This window comes from Etheostoma cragini, chromosome 5 (genome assembly GCF_013103735.1).
Source record: "Etheostoma cragini isolate CJK2018 chromosome 5, CSU_Ecrag_1.0, whole genome shotgun sequence".
NCBI lineage: Eukaryota > Metazoa > Chordata > Actinopteri > Perciformes > Percidae > Etheostoma > Etheostoma cragini.
In genome coordinates, this window is record NC_048411.1 from 25,578,712 (window position 1) to 25,598,564 (window position 19,853).

The 19,853-nt window shown below is 39.3% G+C and overlaps 1 protein-coding gene across 5 annotated transcripts in view; it reads right to left on the reverse strand.

Annotated features, from left to right (window-relative positions):
• Window positions 1-1,663: 1,663 nt before the first annotated feature.
• Window positions 1,664-19,853, reverse strand: part of LOC117945398 (protein unc-13 homolog B-like) — a 156,678-nt gene continuing 138,488 nt past the window's right edge. For 2 of the 5 annotated variants that reach the window (XM_034872864.1, XM_034872868.1), the window contains exons 36-55: window positions 19,064-19,093; window positions 18,890-18,919; window positions 16,713-16,739; window positions 15,602-15,646; window positions 15,299-15,313; window positions 15,154-15,162; window positions 14,447-14,473; window positions 14,232-14,252; window positions 12,951-12,971; window positions 12,127-12,153; window positions 10,081-10,169; window positions 9,783-9,920; window positions 8,554-8,677; window positions 7,092-7,136; window positions 6,404-6,475; window positions 5,903-6,050; window positions 5,722-5,778; window positions 5,224-5,307; window positions 4,324-4,483; window positions 1,664-4,218 (exon numbers count right to left, since the gene is read on the reverse strand). In XM_034872864.1, coding sequence (XP_034728755.1) covers window positions 3,936-4,218; window positions 4,324-4,483; window positions 5,224-5,307; window positions 5,722-5,778; window positions 5,903-6,050; window positions 6,404-6,475; window positions 7,092-7,136; window positions 8,554-8,677; window positions 9,783-9,920; window positions 10,081-10,169; window positions 12,127-12,153; window positions 12,951-12,971; window positions 14,232-14,252; window positions 14,447-14,473; window positions 15,154-15,162; window positions 15,299-15,313; window positions 15,602-15,646; window positions 16,713-16,739; window positions 18,890-18,919; window positions 19,064-19,093 — 1,452 coding nt within the window. In that variant the 3' untranslated portion in view covers window positions 1,664-3,935. The remainder of the gene's footprint in view (window positions 4,219-4,323; window positions 4,484-5,223; window positions 5,308-5,721; window positions 5,779-5,902; window positions 6,051-6,403; window positions 6,476-7,091; window positions 7,137-8,553; window positions 8,678-9,782; window positions 9,921-10,080; window positions 10,170-12,126; window positions 12,154-12,950; window positions 12,972-14,231; window positions 14,253-14,446; window positions 14,474-15,153; window positions 15,163-15,298; window positions 15,314-15,601; window positions 15,647-16,712; window positions 16,740-18,889; window positions 18,920-19,063; window positions 19,094-19,853) is intronic. The other 3 variants (XM_034872867.1, XM_034872866.1, XM_034872865.1) reach the window with 2 other exon arrangements.

Sequence of the window (19,853 nt, forward strand, 5' to 3'; positions counted from 1 at the left end):
ACTGACTGTCTCAAGTCCCAAGTAAAGAAAGTAAGCTTACTGTTTGGTCGTAATGTGTGGATGTTTACTTTGATAAAGATCTTTCTTTTATGATAAAGATAGCCTACTATACATTTACATAATTGTAAGAAATGTAAATAAATGGTTGCGGTACAATTTGCAGTTTCTTTTTTTTCTTTCCTCCCATTTTGAGAGTTGCAGATTTGTCGTGAAATGCTACTCCTAAGTCTCTCCCAGCTCCTGTTGATTCCTTATTTCACCAGTTTCATTTCAAAGCCAGGTGGGCTGACTGTAATATGAACACACGAGGGAGCTCTCTGCCCAGTAGAAACAGTACATAAAGCATTTTTGGCCCTGCAAGTATGGCCCTGTTTAACACAGATGTTTCCAGTTACTGACAATTAGCTTAGTTTACGAGTAACAACGTTGTAAAGATTTTCCTTGTTGATAAAATAAATGAAGAACCACTTCAAGTAAAAACAACACCTAAAATAAATACAGTAAGGATAAGACACAAAAGCTCCACAGGAGCAGTGCAGCCACAAACACATATTAAATCTAAAATAGTTTTGCACAGTGTTGAGGGAGTTAGACTTAGACACTTCTTTTTATTACAGAGAGTTACATTCATCAATGGGTTGTTGTACTCACCCGTCTGAAGACCTGCTGAGTCTTGAGCACCGCAAAGTCCTCCACAATCTGCTCCAGGGTTCAACTCTAATCCAACTTTAAAGTTTTATGTGACCAGTCCACTCGGCCTCTCTAGCCCAGTATAACCAGTCCTCTCTGCCCCAGTATAACCAGTCCACTCTGCCCCAGTATAACCAGTCCACTTGGCCTCTCTAGCCCAGTATAACCAGTCCACTCGGCCTCTCTGGCCCAGTATGACCAGTCCACTCGGCCTCTCTGGCCCAGTATGACCAGTCCACTCGGCCTCTCTGGCCCAGTATGACCAGTCCACTCGGCCTCTCTGGCTCAGTATGACCAGTCCACTTGGCCTTTCTGGCCCAGTATAACCAGTCCACTTTGGCTCTCTGGCCCAGTATAACAAGTCCTCTCTGTCTCTCTCTCTAAATGTGTGATGGAGCTACACGTTTGACTCTGCACAGGCGGTGAGTTTTATTTTGGCAGGATGGCAGGGAAAGACCCATCCCTGATTGGCTGACCTGTTATTCTTACTAAACCGTAACCAATTCCACTCCTCTTGCCTGAACATAACCCTCCTCTTGCCTAAACCTACTCAACCCACACCACAGTTTACATGCTTCGTCCTTGTTGCATTATTCATTAAGATCATTTTAAACAGATTTCTGCAGTTCAAACAACTCAGCATTGTAGTTGAGAACAACAGTTTTAACAGCCGATGTATTAAAACATTGTTGGGTTTAAATCTGGCTCATAATTACAGTTATAATGTGTCGGGCTGGGCTTGGACACAACGTGCACAGGCTCGGGTAGGGTCGGTTTTGATTTTTGGGGCCCGATCCAAGCTCTAATGAGGAGGAGGGAGGGGCGATCTAGCCTAGTTTAGTTTGAAAATACTTTGAACGTCAACAAGAAGTGCTGTCACCCAACTTTACCTAGAGCACCTTTAAGGTCCTGAGGAACTACTGTAAATTACCGTGTGTACTAAGTGAACTGACAAAGGACAGGAGCCACCGCATTGATTCATAAATATTATATGTACAAAATATAGTTACAAGCATATTCAAGATATGTCACATTAGAATGAGACTTCTTTACATACATTTGATCAATCTTTATATTCACAGTATACATACATGAAAAAGATCACAATTCTAGTTGACTTTGTATACAATAAACACATGCTATGCTCGTAGGCTTATTCCTTCTTTTTTTTTTACAAACGTACATAGTTTGTAACTGAAACAAGCATTCAGTTGTGACTACAGCTGTGGCCATTGTAAAATAACGTGTACCCTACTGTGGACAAGCATTTACTCAGTTTCATAAAGCATAATCAAAGACAAAACTCTAAACTAGTTTCCAGAATATCGTATCTAAATTATCCAAAACAGATCCTCGGTTTGTAGCCAAAGTGTATCCACTTTCAGCAAACGAGCAGTAAGAATGTGGACTTCTACAGTGGCCACATCTGTCCCCAAACATCCCCGAAAAGAGAGCTATTTGAACATGGCTCGCTGGACACTTGCGTTCCTTGGCACATAGTAAACATACAAGAGTGTGGATTAAACCCAGTTACACATAAGTCCATAACAACCTGTCTGCATGTTTTTTTCTCATCCAGGTCCAAGTCTGTTGTGTGCCTAATGCAAAGACATCAATCAGTTATTCATAAACATGTGATTGGTACATTGCGTGACTGGGCATGCATGGCAAGGCTGTGGCATCTGAAAGACTTTTGTAATCATCCAATTTAAAACTATAAAAATCTTAAAGGTCCAATGCTGGTCCTCCATAAAGTTGTTCACACTATTTAACCCCTGAAAACAGGTTGTAAACTTTTAGATTGTTCTCATTCAGAGCAAGTCGACAGTGTTCACAGTCACAGTTAAACACTTGGCAAAACGGAAGAGCTGCATTTCTGCTCAGTCCAGAGAAGCTGCACTTTGTCCGACAGGCCACAGTCCAGAGGTCAGTCAGATACTTGAAACTAGACTGATACACCCATAGTTCTTTGCTTCTGAAAAATAAATCAATAAATCAATCATGAATAAATCTATCCCTTTTTACTCTACAAGTCAATGTTGTAGAACTCATTCATGTTTTAAGTCGGTGACTTAGCTAGCCGGCTTTATTTATTTTGTTTTATTTTAAGGCTACACAATTCATAAGGAGTGTGTCATCTTTCTTTATTTTTATGGTTTTAGATATTGAGTCTGGAAGAAATATTACCATACATTCATCACTATTGGGCAACACATAATCTTCTTCTTGTTTTGATTTATCAGAATATGCCTGTCCTACAATATATTACTGCATAAACTCTGCCATTTTATTCACTTTCAGGACTGACATAATCTGACTACTTATTTCCGAAGAAGCATCAGGGTCTCAGGTGTCATTACTGTGAATCAAAGGATGTGACCCATGATAGGCGTTGCCCTTCAGACCATAGGATGTTTTAATGTTGCTCTTTTTGCTGTTCCATTGGTATTCCTGCCTAAATGTTTCATACAAATTTGAGGTCATGCTAAGTATGACATTGGCTCATTTTAATGTGTTTCTTTTGGAAAAACTGTGGTGGGATATTAGAGTCGACAGTGGTTCCGATGTCGGAGATATTTGTTAGAGTTCGAAAGGCCTCACAGGCTCAAACAGTACAATAATCTAAGATAACTTCCTCCAACTCATGCCATCGGTATTTATCGTCATTAATTCAGTGCCTTGTTCACATCTTTTCATACTGTCATGTAAACAGACACTCAAGTCCATACATTCCAGTGAATCTATGTTTGGTAAAAAAAGATGTGGATTAGCAGCGCTGATGACAGATTACAGATTCTGTTTGCTACAGACGACCAAAATAGTCCGTCATCAGAATCATAAGATGTCAGAAAATGTCAGAAGTTTTTCTCCAGTGAAGTGAAACTATTTTTGACCTCTGAGATGGTGATTTAAATCCATATGTCACTTGATAGTTATGATATGTTGAGTTGCTGAGTAAGTTTTTCTTTGTCAACATTCAAGCATTTGCTTTCAAAATGTGCCCGTTGAATTAAACAAGTTTCTTTTCTAAACGTGACAACCAGGCAACTTGCTTGGGGCTACTGTGTCTTTGGAAGGATCTCCTTCACGTTAGGGGCCTTAGCGGTCTGTGTTTACTGAGGATGAAGATGACAGTGCTCATTAACAACAGACAACACCACGTAGCCCAGACTCTAAACTCTGACCGTGATCCATGTCAGTTTCACTTATTCCAACAAGTGATGATCTTGAGTCAGTGTCTCTGCTCATCTGCCCTCCTCCACAGGACGAATTTCAGATTTCAGCTTGACGAACTCCTTGGCCACCTCGTCGGCAGGCCGTTGGGACAGGATCCGCAACACCGTCAAGCCGGTCTCGTCGGTCTGCATGCGTGGCCCCAGGGGACACCAGCACACGCAGCTCTTGCGGTCAGCGACGTCACGCAGCTGAACCACGGCCATGCCGACCACCCGGTCCGCACGACCAAAACAGTAATCCTTTACTGTCGCCTGGAGCTCGTAGCAGTCTGGGGATTCCTTCCCCAGGACACTACGGATCAGATGGGGAAATCCAAAATCAGCCTCTAGTTTCACAAATACATTTCAGCTGTAAGCATTTGAGCTCTTTTGGAGCTGTAAGAGCTTTTAAACTCACAACTGGAAGGCCTCGTTGAACTTTGGCGACCAGCTGTTGTTCTTGGATTTTGTGGTGAACTTGCGCTTCTTGTCGGCCAGGAAGGGACCAACCATGGAGACGTCCACGAAGGGTCTGAACATCCCTGATGTCTGCCATTTAATGTCATTAACTGCGATGACTAGATGGAGAGAGGTAGAGATTCAGTGGGAATGATGGTGCTATTGGACGTACAATGGTGTGTGTTGCTGCATGTTTCTTTATTTATATATATTGATGTTCCTATAAGGTCATGTTACCACCAGATTGATAGTTGCTAGTTGTCTGTGTAAAAGTTAGGAGGGCCTCACAATGATTAAGTGGAAATATTTCTTCCCTTGCTTCTTTATTTAAAGGACCATCTTAGTAATTTACCTGTAATTTATTGGCATTACTACTGATCATTCAGTCCGTTTCAGTTTATTTTAGGAAGTAACTTGTCCAGCCCTGAGACTGACTCTTAGGCCATCACATTAAGTCACTTTTGTTTATTGTTATTTGGACTGCAAAATACCTTTCCAAATAAGGAATCTTTTGAAAGGGCATTGCCTTAATGGTGCTAAATATGAGTCAGATGTGTGTTAGGAAAAGTGTACCTTGAGGTGAGGTTGTCTCATGAACTTTGTTTTGTTCCTAATGTTGCTGTTGCTTCAGATGTTAATTCAAGAATGAATGCACTGATACAAGGTATAAACAGTCAATAGTGGTACAGCGGTATAGTGGGCGAAAATATGCAAAACCACTAGTATGGTCCTTTAAAGAAGTCATTCAAGATTTGGTCCTGGTTTTTAAATTTGAATTAGGATGAGGTTAGGTTTGGGACTGTATGTACATCAGGATGAAATTGTAAATGTTTGAGCATTTTGAATTTAGGAGTTTCACCTCTGACAATAACTTTGCGTTCCTTCCCGAGCACCATGTCGATCTGCAGAATGGCCTCTCCGATGGGCTTCTCTATCCCAGAGCCTGCCAAACACACATTAACATGGTTTGTTTAATTCATCTTGATCTTATTGGTGCTGCAATGACCTACTTTCTTATCTTACATTTCAGTTTTCAGGCACAATAAAATGTACTTTTGTCAATGTGGCAATATGTAATCTAAGAAACATCTAATTTAATCATACCTGTTTTCAATAACAAGGAAATCTTACAAAACAACAACCTGTGCCTTGTTAGTGAATAGAGTTAAGCAGGGTTTAGGTGACTGGTGTACAAAGACTAAAAATAAAGAAAGTTTGGGTTTATTTTAACCTCAAATATTGGGCGTTCCTCCAGATTTCACTGAGGTGTTTTTTCTACAAGGAATACTACAAAGAAGCTCCATGGTTCCCTGTTGAACCCGGGAGACCCCTAATTTAGAGTGTAGTGGACACTTACCCCTATCAGGTCGAATCTTCTCATTGCCAGTGATTCTGATGCCAATCCCATCATGCACTGAGGAAAGATCACAAAGGTTTAGGGTTCTTTTTTACACTAAAAAAACCTCCAGAATATACTGTACATACAGTGTGTGTGTGTGTGTGTGTGTGTGTGTGTGTGTGTGTGTGTGTGTGATCACCTTGGGAATGTTGTGTGGTGACGAAGGTCTTGATGAGAGCATCGGTGCTCTGGGAGTAGAGGGAGAGGGCGTAACGCAGTGAAGCCAGTTCAGGACTTTTCTCGACAAACGCCTTCTTCAGCCCGTTTCCTCCTGCGTGGAAGTATTGCTGAAAGAGAAGTGAGCAAATATGGGGAAGGTTAGAAATAAATCCTTTAAGGTAGATAAATGAATAGAGTATCTCATTAATCCCACAGGAAAATGACACTGTTACAGCAGACAGATCACACGTAGGAATCACAAATACAACACAAGGACATTCAAAGAAGATGATAAGAAATAAGTAACAAAAACATAAAAAAAACTAAATTTTAACTTGAAAATTATTATTACTAAAAACAAGGAACACATTTTAAATTCACACTATGATGGTGCCTGGTAATATGCTTAACATGGTTAGTGCTGACATTTTCAGTGCTGTTTCTCGGTTGACACGTTCATGTGCAGCCGGTCTACACCTACCTTGATCGTCTCCAGCCCTGCATCGATGATTATACACTGTTTGGGCGTCAAGGTCTTGGCTTCACCACCTCCCTGCAGCAACCAGAGTTCACAGACCGACGTTAGACAAACTTCATTCATAAGAGCAAATCTAGAGCAACAACTAAGAGCAAGAGAAAATCATGAATTCAGGTCTTTCTTATTTAGCAAAGTTTTGACATTTAGTGTCGCTTGCTTATTGGTTTGTTCACTTGAATCCAGTGAGATAACCTGAATACATTTAACAGACCAGTGATCCCTCATCCGTACATCTGCATGATTTCAGAGACTTGTGCTGAGTGAGCAGCTCCAGAACAGCAGTTTTAATTTACTTTATACGTCCAAATGTTACCCAGCCTATCTAGTCTTCAAACTGCCTGCTTTATGCAACCTCCTGCATGCTGTGAAAACAAGCAGCCACCAGTGACTATAATTCATGTTTTCAGTCAGAACGTGTGGTCTCTGTAGCCAGCTTTACTTCATCTTATGAATGTTTTAGGGGCAGTTTTTAAGTAGCTGCTTGTTTGTTAGCATCCACGCTCTAACTCTTGTCTGGCTTCCATAACCGACCACATGGTGATGAATAGTAAATCAAAGTCCAGGCTTTGTAATGTATTTTTGGAAACCTACAGTACAAGTTACTCCTTTCTCTTTGCCTTACATGTGTTACCTTGAGATTCGACAGTCCTTTTGCTGCTGTGAGGAGCTGGGCCCCCTGCAGAGAGGAGGCGAGAGAAAGAAGTGTCTATACAGGATATTTTCATGCCTCATTCTCGCAATTCTCAGTACAAAAGACAAAATGCAGTGATTTAACATGATTAACATTTTCACAGAAGAAATCCAACTGGAGAAGACATACTTTCTGCCATCCACCATTAGGTTATGAGGGGTGGTAAACAACACAAGTTAATTGATTAAATGAAAATGCATGTGAATTGAAAAAAAATGTGATGAATTGTCAATTGATTTAATAAACTTGGTGACATTTTATTTGAAACAGGGTTCCTCTGATGATCAGAGCACCTTCATCACTTTTTCTCATTTCCACCCTTAAGGCCACTTTCCTTAAATTATACATTTTGTGTTGTGCATGATGAATGTAAGATGGGTCAAATCAGCTTTAAATTAATCAAATCAATTTAAAATGTACTTCCAGCCTTTATACTAGGTGGCAGCAGAGTACAGCTGCAGATCTTACTGGAGCTGAGATATCAGATACTATATAATCCAACAGTACAACGCATACAGCATATGTGCAAATTTACTAAAGTACCTTCCATTCATTTTAATCAACTTGCTGAGGCTTTGTTGAGATCTTTCATTTATGACAGTAAATAACAACTTGATCACTGTAGTTTTCTTTATAAAAATTTAAAAACTAACTGTACACTTTAAAGCAACTTGTTTTGTGCCAATGTTAAGTTTATGAGCTTTGCCACTAGACAAAACTACAACAACAACAACAACAACACACAAAAATGAACGTTAAACGTCAATATGATTGCATGTAAATTCGGCCACTTTGTGTGTTATAAACTGTTGCTGTTTGACAGTTGATTTTCAGAAATTGCCGCACCAATAACAAGATGTTTCAAAACAGTGCCAGCCTGCTGCTTCATTACCACAGGCTATAAACATAACAGATTTTTTTTTTTAAAGGAAATCAATACAGAACAAAGCCCATTATTGACTAAAATGGCTGGCAAAAATAAGTGTAGTTGATTTGTACTGAATGGGTAAAAACACGCTCATATATTGTCCTTAACTGTGTTTGTTTGTGGGCTTTTCCATCAATGTCATCTGATGACTCTCATTAGTGTTTAAAGCTGGACTTGTGATGACTGTAAAGACATTATACAATTTTTTTTTCATTATCTTGTGTTTGTGTCCTTATTCTTCTATCTTTGGGATATAACATGACATGACATGACACAATGATGACATTTTGTCTGTGAATATCTCTGGATCTGCTGCATTGATCCTTTCCCCTCTAAAACCGACCATAAGAACTCCAAGAATGTTAATGCAGAATTGGGGGAGTACCCTTTGATTAATTAGGTTTCGATTTTGTTTGGGTTTAGGGTTGGGGTAAGAAGTGTAGTTGTGATGGTTAGAGTTAGGGCTGTACTTACCAGGCTGTCGTTGCTCTGAGGCAGGACGATAGACTTCTCCAAGCTGCTCAGGACGAGCTTCCACAGATCCTTCAGGATTCTCTTCAGCACTGTCTTCTCACAGATGTCAGCAAAGATACTGAGGCTGGATCACACACAACATCAAATATGTGAGCTCAAAATTATTTGTTCCAACAGTCTTTGTTGTAGTGGAAGTCATTGTCATGCCATCTTCACCCACTTCCAATGGGTTGTTTTGAACTGGAGTTAGTGGTATTTTATTACTTATTTATTTGTTTCAATATTTTACTGATTGGTATTTATCAAAACCACAATATGATCATTTTGACCTAGTGTTAGACCCAACAAGTGCAAGTCTTACCTGTAATACAAACATATTGTTAAGTGCAGAACAACATGACATTCAAAACTGCAAACAATAAGTACGAATAGTATCAAAAACAAACGCTAAAAACAAATACGGACATGTACGTTTAAGAAGAGCTTGAGAAGATTATAATTATTATATGGGTAATTGTTTCAACAGTAATAAAATAAATTACAGTAACACTGGGTCAAAACAACCCCCTTTTTTGTATTTTTTTTTACTCATGTGTAACATTAACCTCTTGCTTGTGTTATATTAGTCTTGCATTGCCAAACTCCTCCACAGCGCCGTGGAGGCTAGTCTGGCTAGTCCACACAGCATTCCGGGAGGGGAGAGGAACGTGCTCTTGTTTATTAGCATGTCTTTAAACTAACCACAACTGTCATTGGAGCCCCGGAGCTGCTTCAAAATAGCCTGGGGAAGGAACTTGTTTTGGTGGAACATGTGTACATTAAAAAGTTGTTTTTTTTGCAACAGACAACTCAGATTGGACAGATTGTCTAGCTAGCTGTTTGGATTTACCCTGCAGAGATCTGAGGAGCAGTTAACCATAATCCTCATGAATCGACCAGAGTTTAAAATTCCAACACAAAGAAAGTGTAAGATAACGGATATCTGGCCAAAAAGAAGGACGGCGGAAATTCCGTCAGCAACAGAGCAATTCCCAGAAGTGGAAGGTCATGGATATAGACTAGTGCTATATTGACCCAAATTGAGTCAAATTCGATCCAGTGATCTTTAGTGTGTAAGTAAATAAGGAAAGGCAAAATAATTTACATTAAAAGTCGGGAACCCTCTTGTGCAGTTGTTTCCCAGCCGCTTACAAAAGGAGCCACGGTGTGTGCCTTATTCTTTCACTTACTTTCCATCCAGGAACTCCATGAGGGGCCTCAGCACGGCGTCAGCATCTGCCTCTGCAGTGTTGTGGTTGGGCGGCCCTTTGATCTGGTAAAGGATCTCAGCCATCTGACGCATGCAGCCGTTAATACGAGTCTGGAAACTGGAGGGAGAAGAGAAAGGCACACTTAGATAAGAAAACTTCTGCAGGGCTGACAGAGGCTTGCTCCTCAGACATCCATGGAGTAGTGTGTGTGTGTGTGTGTGTGTGTGTGTGTGTGTGTGTGTGTGTGTGTGTGTGTGTGTGTGTGTGTGTGTGTTACCTCTTGGCAAACATGGTGCTGAAGTTATCCAAGAAGGTGCTGAGCTTCACCTGCAGCTCATTCAGGATGTCAGCTGCCTCTATATCCAGCTAAAACACACAAAAATGAACAGGAGGAGAAAAGTGGTAACCTATTAATGTAAGTCTTCACAAGGAGCTATATAAAGCCATTACTAGATATGCAAAACCCAAAATGTCAACTTGACGCTGTGGTCACAATGTCCGCTGCATTCAGTTCTGCTGAATCCAGATTTAGTTCTTAAAAAAAATTACAATGATGGTTGAAAAGACCAAATAGTGTACAGTACATGGACATAAGGTCCCGGAATGCATGTGGAGTGCGTTGGCGAGATGAGTAAGAGGTTGTAACACCAGATTCATTTTTCATGTCAATGGGTGAGACATTTCAACTACAGTGAGTCAGAGATACTCAAAGTGACTTACAGTATGAGCGTAATTTGTGTGTGATGTGTATACAGAACAGTAAACAGGAAATAAATGCTGACTAAAATGCAAATGACTAAATAAGATTTCAGCTGAGTTTGTAGACCAGATTCTCATTCATGCCTCTTCAACCCCATTCGACAGCGTGTATAAAGAGAACTCACAAAAATATGAAGAGCACACCATTTCCTGAAGCTCAAAATCAATCATGAAAGGTTGAATATAATTTTTTTTTAATGTCAAGTCAAACTCATGTGACAGCAGGAGGCTCTTTTCTTTCAGTAGAAAGCTAAAATTGGTCAATAATAAGTCATACTTGCTGCATATGGCATCACAAACATTTAATAAAAACGCCTTGCAGGCTTGCAGGAAGAGCTGGCCTTGAGGATTCTGGTACCAGATCTTAGCTCATTAGTATACTGGATCTCCAGTATGCAGCAAATGTTACAAAAGCCGTGGTTAGACAATTGTAAGAAAAGACATCCCTAAAGTGTCTTTGTAGAAAATGTACCATCTTTAACTGTGCAACTGTGTTATTAGATATAGGACGTTGGGCAAAGTGCCATAACATATAATTGGACTAAAAGAGGTCTGTGACTTTGAAATGACAGTGTTTTAGTATCTTGCAATTTAATTGAGAAATGTTGAGTGAAATGGAAGTTTGGACTGTCCACTCCACCCCTTCTTGGTCTGAATCCAAGAAGGAAATGTACAGCTGTGTTCATGTGAACTGCAAGTGGCCGGCTAAAAACATCTTTATAGGCTTTTGGAGGTGAGTGTGGACGTGTGTGAGGTATCCTTGAGAGATGAATCAAAATACCGAGCAAATTCTTTTCCCATGTAAGACAGGAGGTTAAATCAAGTGCAGTGTGAGTGAAGATATAATAAGATCTCGTCAAGCCTAAAACTGGTTCTCACAACTTTGTACTTAGGAGTCAAACCATCTGCTTTATGATCACATGCTCACTGTTTAGCAAAATAGCAACTAGTAGGCTACTGTTTTCTCTTTTAGGTGAATTAGATCAGAAGACCAGTATCAATTAATTCTCACTACTGACTGATGTGTTTAGCCTTTCCAAGCACAAAAACTGGAAGCAGCAAGAAACAACTAGTCTCTGTTAAAAAGAGAAAAAAAATAACCTTCCAATTCTTCAGTGTTTTATAAAGCGAGCAGTTAAAAACATTTGACAAAAAATAAACATTATTAACAAACTATACTTTTGTTTTTGACTGTTTAAGGAGCGATCGTGTATTCATGCACATGAATTTTAGCTTTTCCTTCTATAAACACACTATATTTGCCAGTTCAACACTTCACTTTAGTTTAACAAAATATACATTGCATTATATTTTATGTAAGTAGTATTTCCTACATAATGTTAGACTAGCGGGCGAATGACTAAGAATATCTTTTAAGAACACTAGCACATGCACGCACACACGCGGGCACGCACGCAGGCACGCACGCACGCACGCAGGCAGGCATGCACGCACGCACGCACACTCTTTTCCCTCTAGAATAACAGCCTGAAATTAGAAATGTCCTTTACAGGTAATACAGTTTTGTCCGACTCTCTTATCTCTCTCTACCAGACAACTGTACCTTCTTTGTGGCAGCTGTGGCTTCAGTCTTCCCGGAAAGACAGAAAGGAAAGAAACAAGAAAAAAGACAGAAAAGTAAAAAGAAAAGTCACACAGTACACACACACTATAACGTCACAGACACAGGATTGTACATTATGGTATGTTGCAGGTAAAAGTAGTCTGAGGGTTTATTTTGGAACGTTTGTCATATTATTTATGGCCTCTGGTTTATTGAGATCCTACAAGACAAAGGGGAAAACTGACATCACCTATAGATGTCGAATGTTTCACTGCCACGGTACTGGCAGTGAAATTGTTTGGAAGAAAGTCAACTAATACAATGAATGATCAGATACTTAGCTAATTGAGACATGCATTTACATGTACTGTATGGCTGCTCAAAGCTTTTTTATGGCCCTAAAAGGCTTGTAATACTAGCTCTCACCATAGCACACACTTGAGACAAGAAACTGCAACACAAGCTTCATTGTTTATACTATGTATCTAATCAAGCATTGCATTCAAATACACAAAATTACGACAAAAAATGTATAAAAGAATCCAAAGAGAATTTCCATTTCCATGTGGTGATTGGCCTTGAACAGCTGCATTGCTTTTCTGATGCCTCGGGCCGGCTCAGGTTATACAAGATTGATTATATTGTTGTACAAAATCTACCTGCAGAGGTTGTACATCAGTTTGGCTGTAAGACAGAAGGGTCTAGTGTACTACGGCTAACACGCCAATAGGCTTATTTTGTAAATTCAGGAGTTGCATTTAGGAGGTGGAAGAGAGGGAAAAACTCCTACAGAGGAAAAAGGGAGATGATTTTGACAAACAAACCTTGTTAACTTCCTCCTTTGACTGGTCAGAAAAAGAAAAAAAATTAATGATTAGACAGGTATCCTCTACTGTCAGGTTTCACCGTTTTACAATATGTTCGCTGCATAAAGGGGAATGATAAGCCAACCATTTGATTGTTACAAACTAAGAAACAAAGTGAAATGACTAAACTCAAAGAGAGAAAAGAGCTTCACTCTGGAAAAAGTAGGAATTGTATCAAGCAGTGCTGCCTCTGTTTATGGCCAAATTAAGCTTTTTGGCAAGTGGGCATGATTGTTTGAATTGGATTCTGTGAAAAGTCTGAGTCAACATGGACAGCAGATAGTGGAACTACAGACAGGTCCGGTCCTATGCTTTATCGGGGAGTCATACGCGTCGTAAGGCTCACAAATACATCCAAATATGGTGAAAAGATTTTTTTTTCCAAGGTGCAGTTCTAAACTTGATTTGTAAATGTGTATAAAGAGTTATTACATTTGTTACAATGTAAAAACAAATGCCCTTATTACTGTTATAAATTATTTATTAATAAAGTTTACATACATACTGCTCATAAACGCTAAAAGAGGGCTTACCAGTTCCAGCATAATGGCTCTGGTCACTGCAGCACTTTTAAATCATCAAACCATACAAACCACCAACCAACCATTAAATTTGAGCCTGAAATCTCAAGGAAAGATGTTGCAGGTGTGATCAACTACACAATTGCGTGAGTGCAAATCATGCAAATTGTATGTGTCACTGTGGTTTATTAGGTCCACTCTATGCAACTTGTGAGGTTATGATGGATAATCGTGTTTCATTTTAGTAACCAGATGTAGCTGAACATGTCAACATTATATCATTATTTATATTGTAGGTGGTGGGTGTGTTCATCACGGCATGAGCAGAAGTGATAACATTATATTTGTTTACTGCACCAGTTCACCTGGGTTTTTTGGGCTTTGACAGAGAGGGGGGGAACCTGGGAGCGAACACTTTCTGTTTTCGCCGCCGCAAAAAGCGCACTTATTTTGACTCACAAAGTAACTTCTACATTTGATAACAGCAGCACTGGTATTTTACGTGTGGAGGAATAAATCATTGCAATCCAATCTTGAGCGTGTCAGTGGGTTTATGCATCTCTCAGTGTTTAGTCTAACAGACGCAACAACAGGACACACTTGAGAAAGATGCACTGTACGACCCTTTAACAAAACGTACAAACTCCTACTTTTCTGCACTGATCGATCCCAAGATCTCTAAAGGATGAGGAGGGTTATCTGTGTTTCCAGCACCCACCTGTTTACTCTTTGTGTCCTCCTTCGGGCAAAGAAAGGAAAATAAAAATGTATGAAAAGAAAGCCAACACCATTAATCTATTTTTCTTATAAACAAATTCAATTGAATTAGCTTTCAAAAAAATACATATACAGTGAAGTGAATAAATGCGTGCATTCAACATGACTGACATTACAGGGGAACAAGAGAAACCAACCAACAACCAACCAACCAACCTGCTTCTCTTTGTCTTTCTTTTCAGCCTGCAAGGACACACATTTATAAGTGAGCTATGTTTAGATACTGAAAGCCCCAGTATAAATCCATGTTCACACATTCATTCACAAGCTAACATCATACCAATCACACTCTTTTTGGCAGTTTTATTATGTTCAACTTTCCTGTTAGCCTTTGGTCTCTCCATACAAAGTGACTCACATATTAATAAAGCTTATTGTTGCTTACAGGTGAGACCCTCATAGGTCCAACTTGGCAGATTGCCAGGTTTTATATCGAGCTTGAAGGCTCACACCCTGCTCTGAGAGGTGCTAAAAACGTACCTAAAACAACCCTTGATATTTTAAGGGTAGAAGGTGTTTTTCTGACAGCGTTATGCATAAATCACAGACAAGATTTAGACCTTTAGAAGTGTCCGTATCAACATTATCAGACAACTTTAAACAAGGCTCATTAGGATCATTATCAGGCATGCTGTTAGCCAACCCCTGGGATTTTAACACACGTCTGCAGTCTATCCTTCCAATCACCAAATCTATGTTATATGTTTTTTAATGCCCTTTCATTCAGATTCAGGTGATAATATCCCCTCAAGATCAGACTTTACACACACACACACACACACAAACACACACACACATACACACACACACAATGCTTAAAACTGAACAAAAACAACTTGCACACAGCTTGGTTGCAAACACACCTTTTCCTTCTTGGATGAGGAAGATGTGAAAACAGAAAAGAAAAAGACATGTGACATAAAGGTTAATAAAGTAAAATAAAAAACGACATTCATCATTAAGTATCAGAGGGTACATAAGGCAATGTGGCTGATTGCTCAGGCTCACCTTTTCCTTATCAAGCTTTTGGACAAAAAAAATCAAACAAAGACATTAAAGGCAGAAAACAACAAATAGAAGGCATGGAGAACAATAAGTTAATGGCACTGTATGATGATAGGAAAAAGAAGTGGAAACACAAACACATACTGTATACAAACACACTGTCTCACACAAGAACAGCAGGGTGAATGAAGAATCTAGTCAACCACATGTGAGGATTTCAGTCAGCTCTGAGATGACAGCCGGCAGGAGAGGAGAGGTTAGTTATGGAAATGTTTGTTGGAGAAACCTATTTTATAGACTGCAAACCTTCTCCTGCTCCTCATCACTGTCATCATAGCCTGAGGACTCGTCCTACAGAAGGACAGATGGCAAATAGCTTACTAGAGACACAATCGGTTGTAGAAGCAACAGAACTCTAGTTTCTTAAGACTATTTGAATTTTAGGAGAAATATCTGCTCAGTGATAAACATTAAAGTTTAATATGTGTATCGAAATTCTACTAAATGTTTCCAGTTTGTCGTTCCCTTTGTTGCCAGGAATCACACTGTTGGTAGGTTCTTAACACCTGCGAGAGCTTTGCATTTTCCTTTTATTACCGAAAGTTTAAAATATCTCAAGTGGGCACCATGTAACACCAAGCACTTCCCTGAAGCATTTCTTTAGTGCTTCTAGCTGTAAAACAAGATGTCTGGTGGAAACATAGCCTTTAATGTTAGAGCTAGAGGCTGATCTGCATTGCGACCAGGTGACTTTCCACAATAGAGGACTGGAATTTAAGAACAGTGAAAGAACCCAGCGACCTACTTGTCTTCAAACATGTGTTGTTGCTGTAATATAATTAACTACTTATTATTTCGATATCTAAAACAAAATCAGTGATCAAAGCTGCACTAGGCCATACTTTTTATAAAATACCATACAAGCTGTGTGGTGCATCAGCGCAACACATGAAGAGAAACGAGAATGTATCACAAACAATCTAAAATCAAGAGGTAAATATGGTCAGTGATGGGAGGAATTATCTGCCTAAAGAAAGCCACAAATTAAAGTTTCAATTGATTATTTTCTTTCTTTCTGGCCTCATTTTGGTGTCACAGATTGGTTGCTAAACAAGTGGGCAGGAATTTAGGTTTAAAATTGTTTCCTCTGACCGCCATTTGGTGCCACCAAGCAGCCATGTGCAGCTTTTAATAAAATCAAACTCATAACAAACAGTGTATACTCTTCTTTGCCATACAAAATGTGTGGAGAGGCTTGCAGTTTCATATTCTCATAAGATTCAGCTAATCATTTTAGTAAAAACAGAACATAAACATACACAGGTGAGTCTAGTTCACAAAGAACAGCACAACACACAAAACACAAAGTCCCAGTTGCACAAAGGCAACGTCACATTGCTGGGCCTGTCCAACCAACCTTGTTCTCCTTCTCTTTGTTGTCAACCTATAGCAAGGGTAGACAGGACAGGACAGATTGAAAAGGACAAGATAGGACAGGACAGCATTAGCAATCGCCTGTTTTCTTACAAGGCTAGAGCAATGCAATGGAAGCAAGAACAGAAACCAAACACAAACAGTGCAGTAAACAAACCAAGACTTATCCCTAACATACATTATCTATCGTGTGGGGTCCTGCTTTTTGTCCTCAGACGGGAGCACAGCGTGCCTACGTGAACAGGTTTGTACTCACAGCGCTCATGAACACATAGTTCACCCTCACCTTGACTCTTGTGAAGACCTTCTTTGAGATAATGCATTCCCTAGCCTCTAACACCAAACCTGTAAACTAATCTGACTTCAACTTTGACAAAATTTCCAAAAAAGGTCTTCACTCTCTCCAGAATTGTTCCTACCAAAGCCAGAAATACAGTACTATAGCACACATCCTATACCGGTATTTTGTAACCAAAGTAATGACATCCCTTCTTGAAGGGTGTGCCAAGCCATGTTGTAAATCAACCCTTACTTCCACCAATCATAATGTACAATTATAAATAATCTGACACAAAACTGCAAAGCACCCCTGAAAATCAACTTTTTAAAAGCTGAAACTTTGGGTGCATCGCGGCACATTCAATAACTATCTTGGGGTTCATCCTTTAATAAACAGCTCCTTTAGGAAGGTCTTCGAGGAATATTACATTAAAAAGAAACCTCTAATGCCCAACGCATCTCAATTACATTGTTTAACTACCACTTGAGGGCAGCAATTAAGGAGCAATGCCAAGTTAAAAAACCTTCATTGTGAGAATATTACATACAAAAACTTATTATACAGAGGGTTTTTACCCCAGTTTCTCAAGATAACTTTTCATAATCTTTCACACAAATCAACATATACACATATATTGACGTACGTAAAATATCCTCTTTTCTGCACAGGCACCAACGATACTAAAAGAGCAACACATTTAGCCAGCTCATAAAGGTATGCACACCTTCACTCTAACACCCCATTCAACATCTGTTAAGATAAAAGTAACTTTATCCATTAACCACAACCACAGCCGAGACATTACCAAATTTATTTTTTTCACCCTCTGCTCTAAGTCCGACTTTCCCTTCTCCTCTCTGATGTGCCACAGACCCCCCACATGCTGACAAATTAAGCCATTTCAAGAAAGCCATTAAGTGGCAGCTAAATACAACATTTTTATACACTATCAACTCAAGTATCTGGCAGCCCACTGTCTAGCCTATTAAGCATTCACTAGAGGAGGAGGGCTGCGTTAGAGTTAGCGCCCGGCTGTAAATGTGTTAAGAGCTTTGCTAGCATGTGGTTCCTGGAGCTTTATGGACGTTTTAGCATCAGCGATACGGAGAGATTTATCAGCTGTGCTCATGGTGAAACAGCTGGGGAGTTCAAAGTGGTAATACTAGTTCATTGACAATAAGCAAAAGTCATTTAAAATGTAATTTGAAATGTTTCCCTTTGATCTTGGACATTTAAAGTTTAGGATCAGAAGTTTCTCGTGAAGCAGAAAAAGTTGATCCAGGTTTCTCATCCAGGTTAAATTGCTATAATAACCAATTCTTAAAAACAAGAACAGCCCTAGACAGTTTTAAAAGGTCTGGAAAAACACATTTCCTTAATCATATTCCATCCAGGATTGATGGGGTCCACAATTTTCTGATTTGTGAGAACCATTTTGGCTACTTCATACAAAAGTCTCCCTTTGTCTTGTTCGGTCCATGTGATAGTGTTGTCAAGTGTTCTAGCCAGATCTTCATGTAATCAGCTTTTGTTTACAGTTTTTGTGAAATTGTTTGATCCTCAAAGTGAGCGCTTTTCTTGGTTAAAACTTTTTGCCAAGTAAACATTTTGTTAAACTTTCGACTGTTTTATGAGTCGTGCATTTGAGTCCACCAGTGACGTGTCTAAGTTTGTTACAGCCCTATTCTCACCCTTTATTACTAAATGTATTGTTGTGAGGATGTTTTGTAAGGACACAGCCCCAATAAGAATCAGTTACTTCCTTACAATTAAGATATTTATGATATAAAATGTCCAAGATCTCAGGAAAGTTACAAAACTGTTTCTATAGAGGATTTTTGCCTTGATTGTCAGTTTGTCCTTCCTTAATTCTTTCTTACCTCAGATCCCTCTGAGTCTGAGCAGCCAGACTGGAGTTGAAATGAACAAAACAAGAAAAGGTGGGATGAGACAAAAGTATTTAGAAAATAGAACAAAAGATATTTACAAAAACGTATATGAAAGTGATTTTTGTTTTGTTTTGCTGGCAGCTTTTGCTGGTGCAGCTAACCCACCATGTCATTCTCTCCATTGTCAGTGTTGGCCTGGTGGATATGATATGGAAATAAAAACAAACAAATAAAAATTTAGGACAATTATAAAAATAAATAAAATATATAAAATATAAAAGGGATAGTTGTGTTGCTCTGCTGAGGTGTTTGTAAAGGACACAGCTAGTGTGCTGTAGCTTTCAGAGTCATTGTAAGATTTAGGCGTCCACTAAAACTAAAAGAGACACTCATTTACTTAAAAACGCTGCCTGTGAATTTCTGCTTGCTCAAACTTACTTCCAATGATAGTCATTAAAGATGAATATGGTTACAAACTAAATTTGGTTACAAACACATTTCAAATTACACAAGTCCACATTTCAAATTTTTTTGAGGGGAAATCATAGACGTCATGTCCTCCAGGCCAAAGAGGAAAAGGACCATCCAAATTGTTATCGGCACAAAGTTGAAAAGCCTACATCTTTGATGGTGTGGGTAACTGTGAAGGCATCATTAATGCTGAAAGGTGCATACAGGTTTTGGAGCAAAATATGCTGCATTCAAAGCAAAGACTTTTTTAGGGACCTCCCTGCTAATTTCAGCAAGACAATGCTAAGCCACATTCTGCAGGTGTTACAACAGTGTGGCTTGGTAGTAAAAGAGTGAGGCTACTAGACTGGCATACAGTCCAGACCTGTCTCCCATTGAAAATGTATGGCCAGTGTGAAGCGCAGGCCCTTGACTGTTGAGCAACTGAAGTTGTACATCAAGCAAGAATGGGAAAGAATTCCACCTACAAAGCTTCAACAATTAG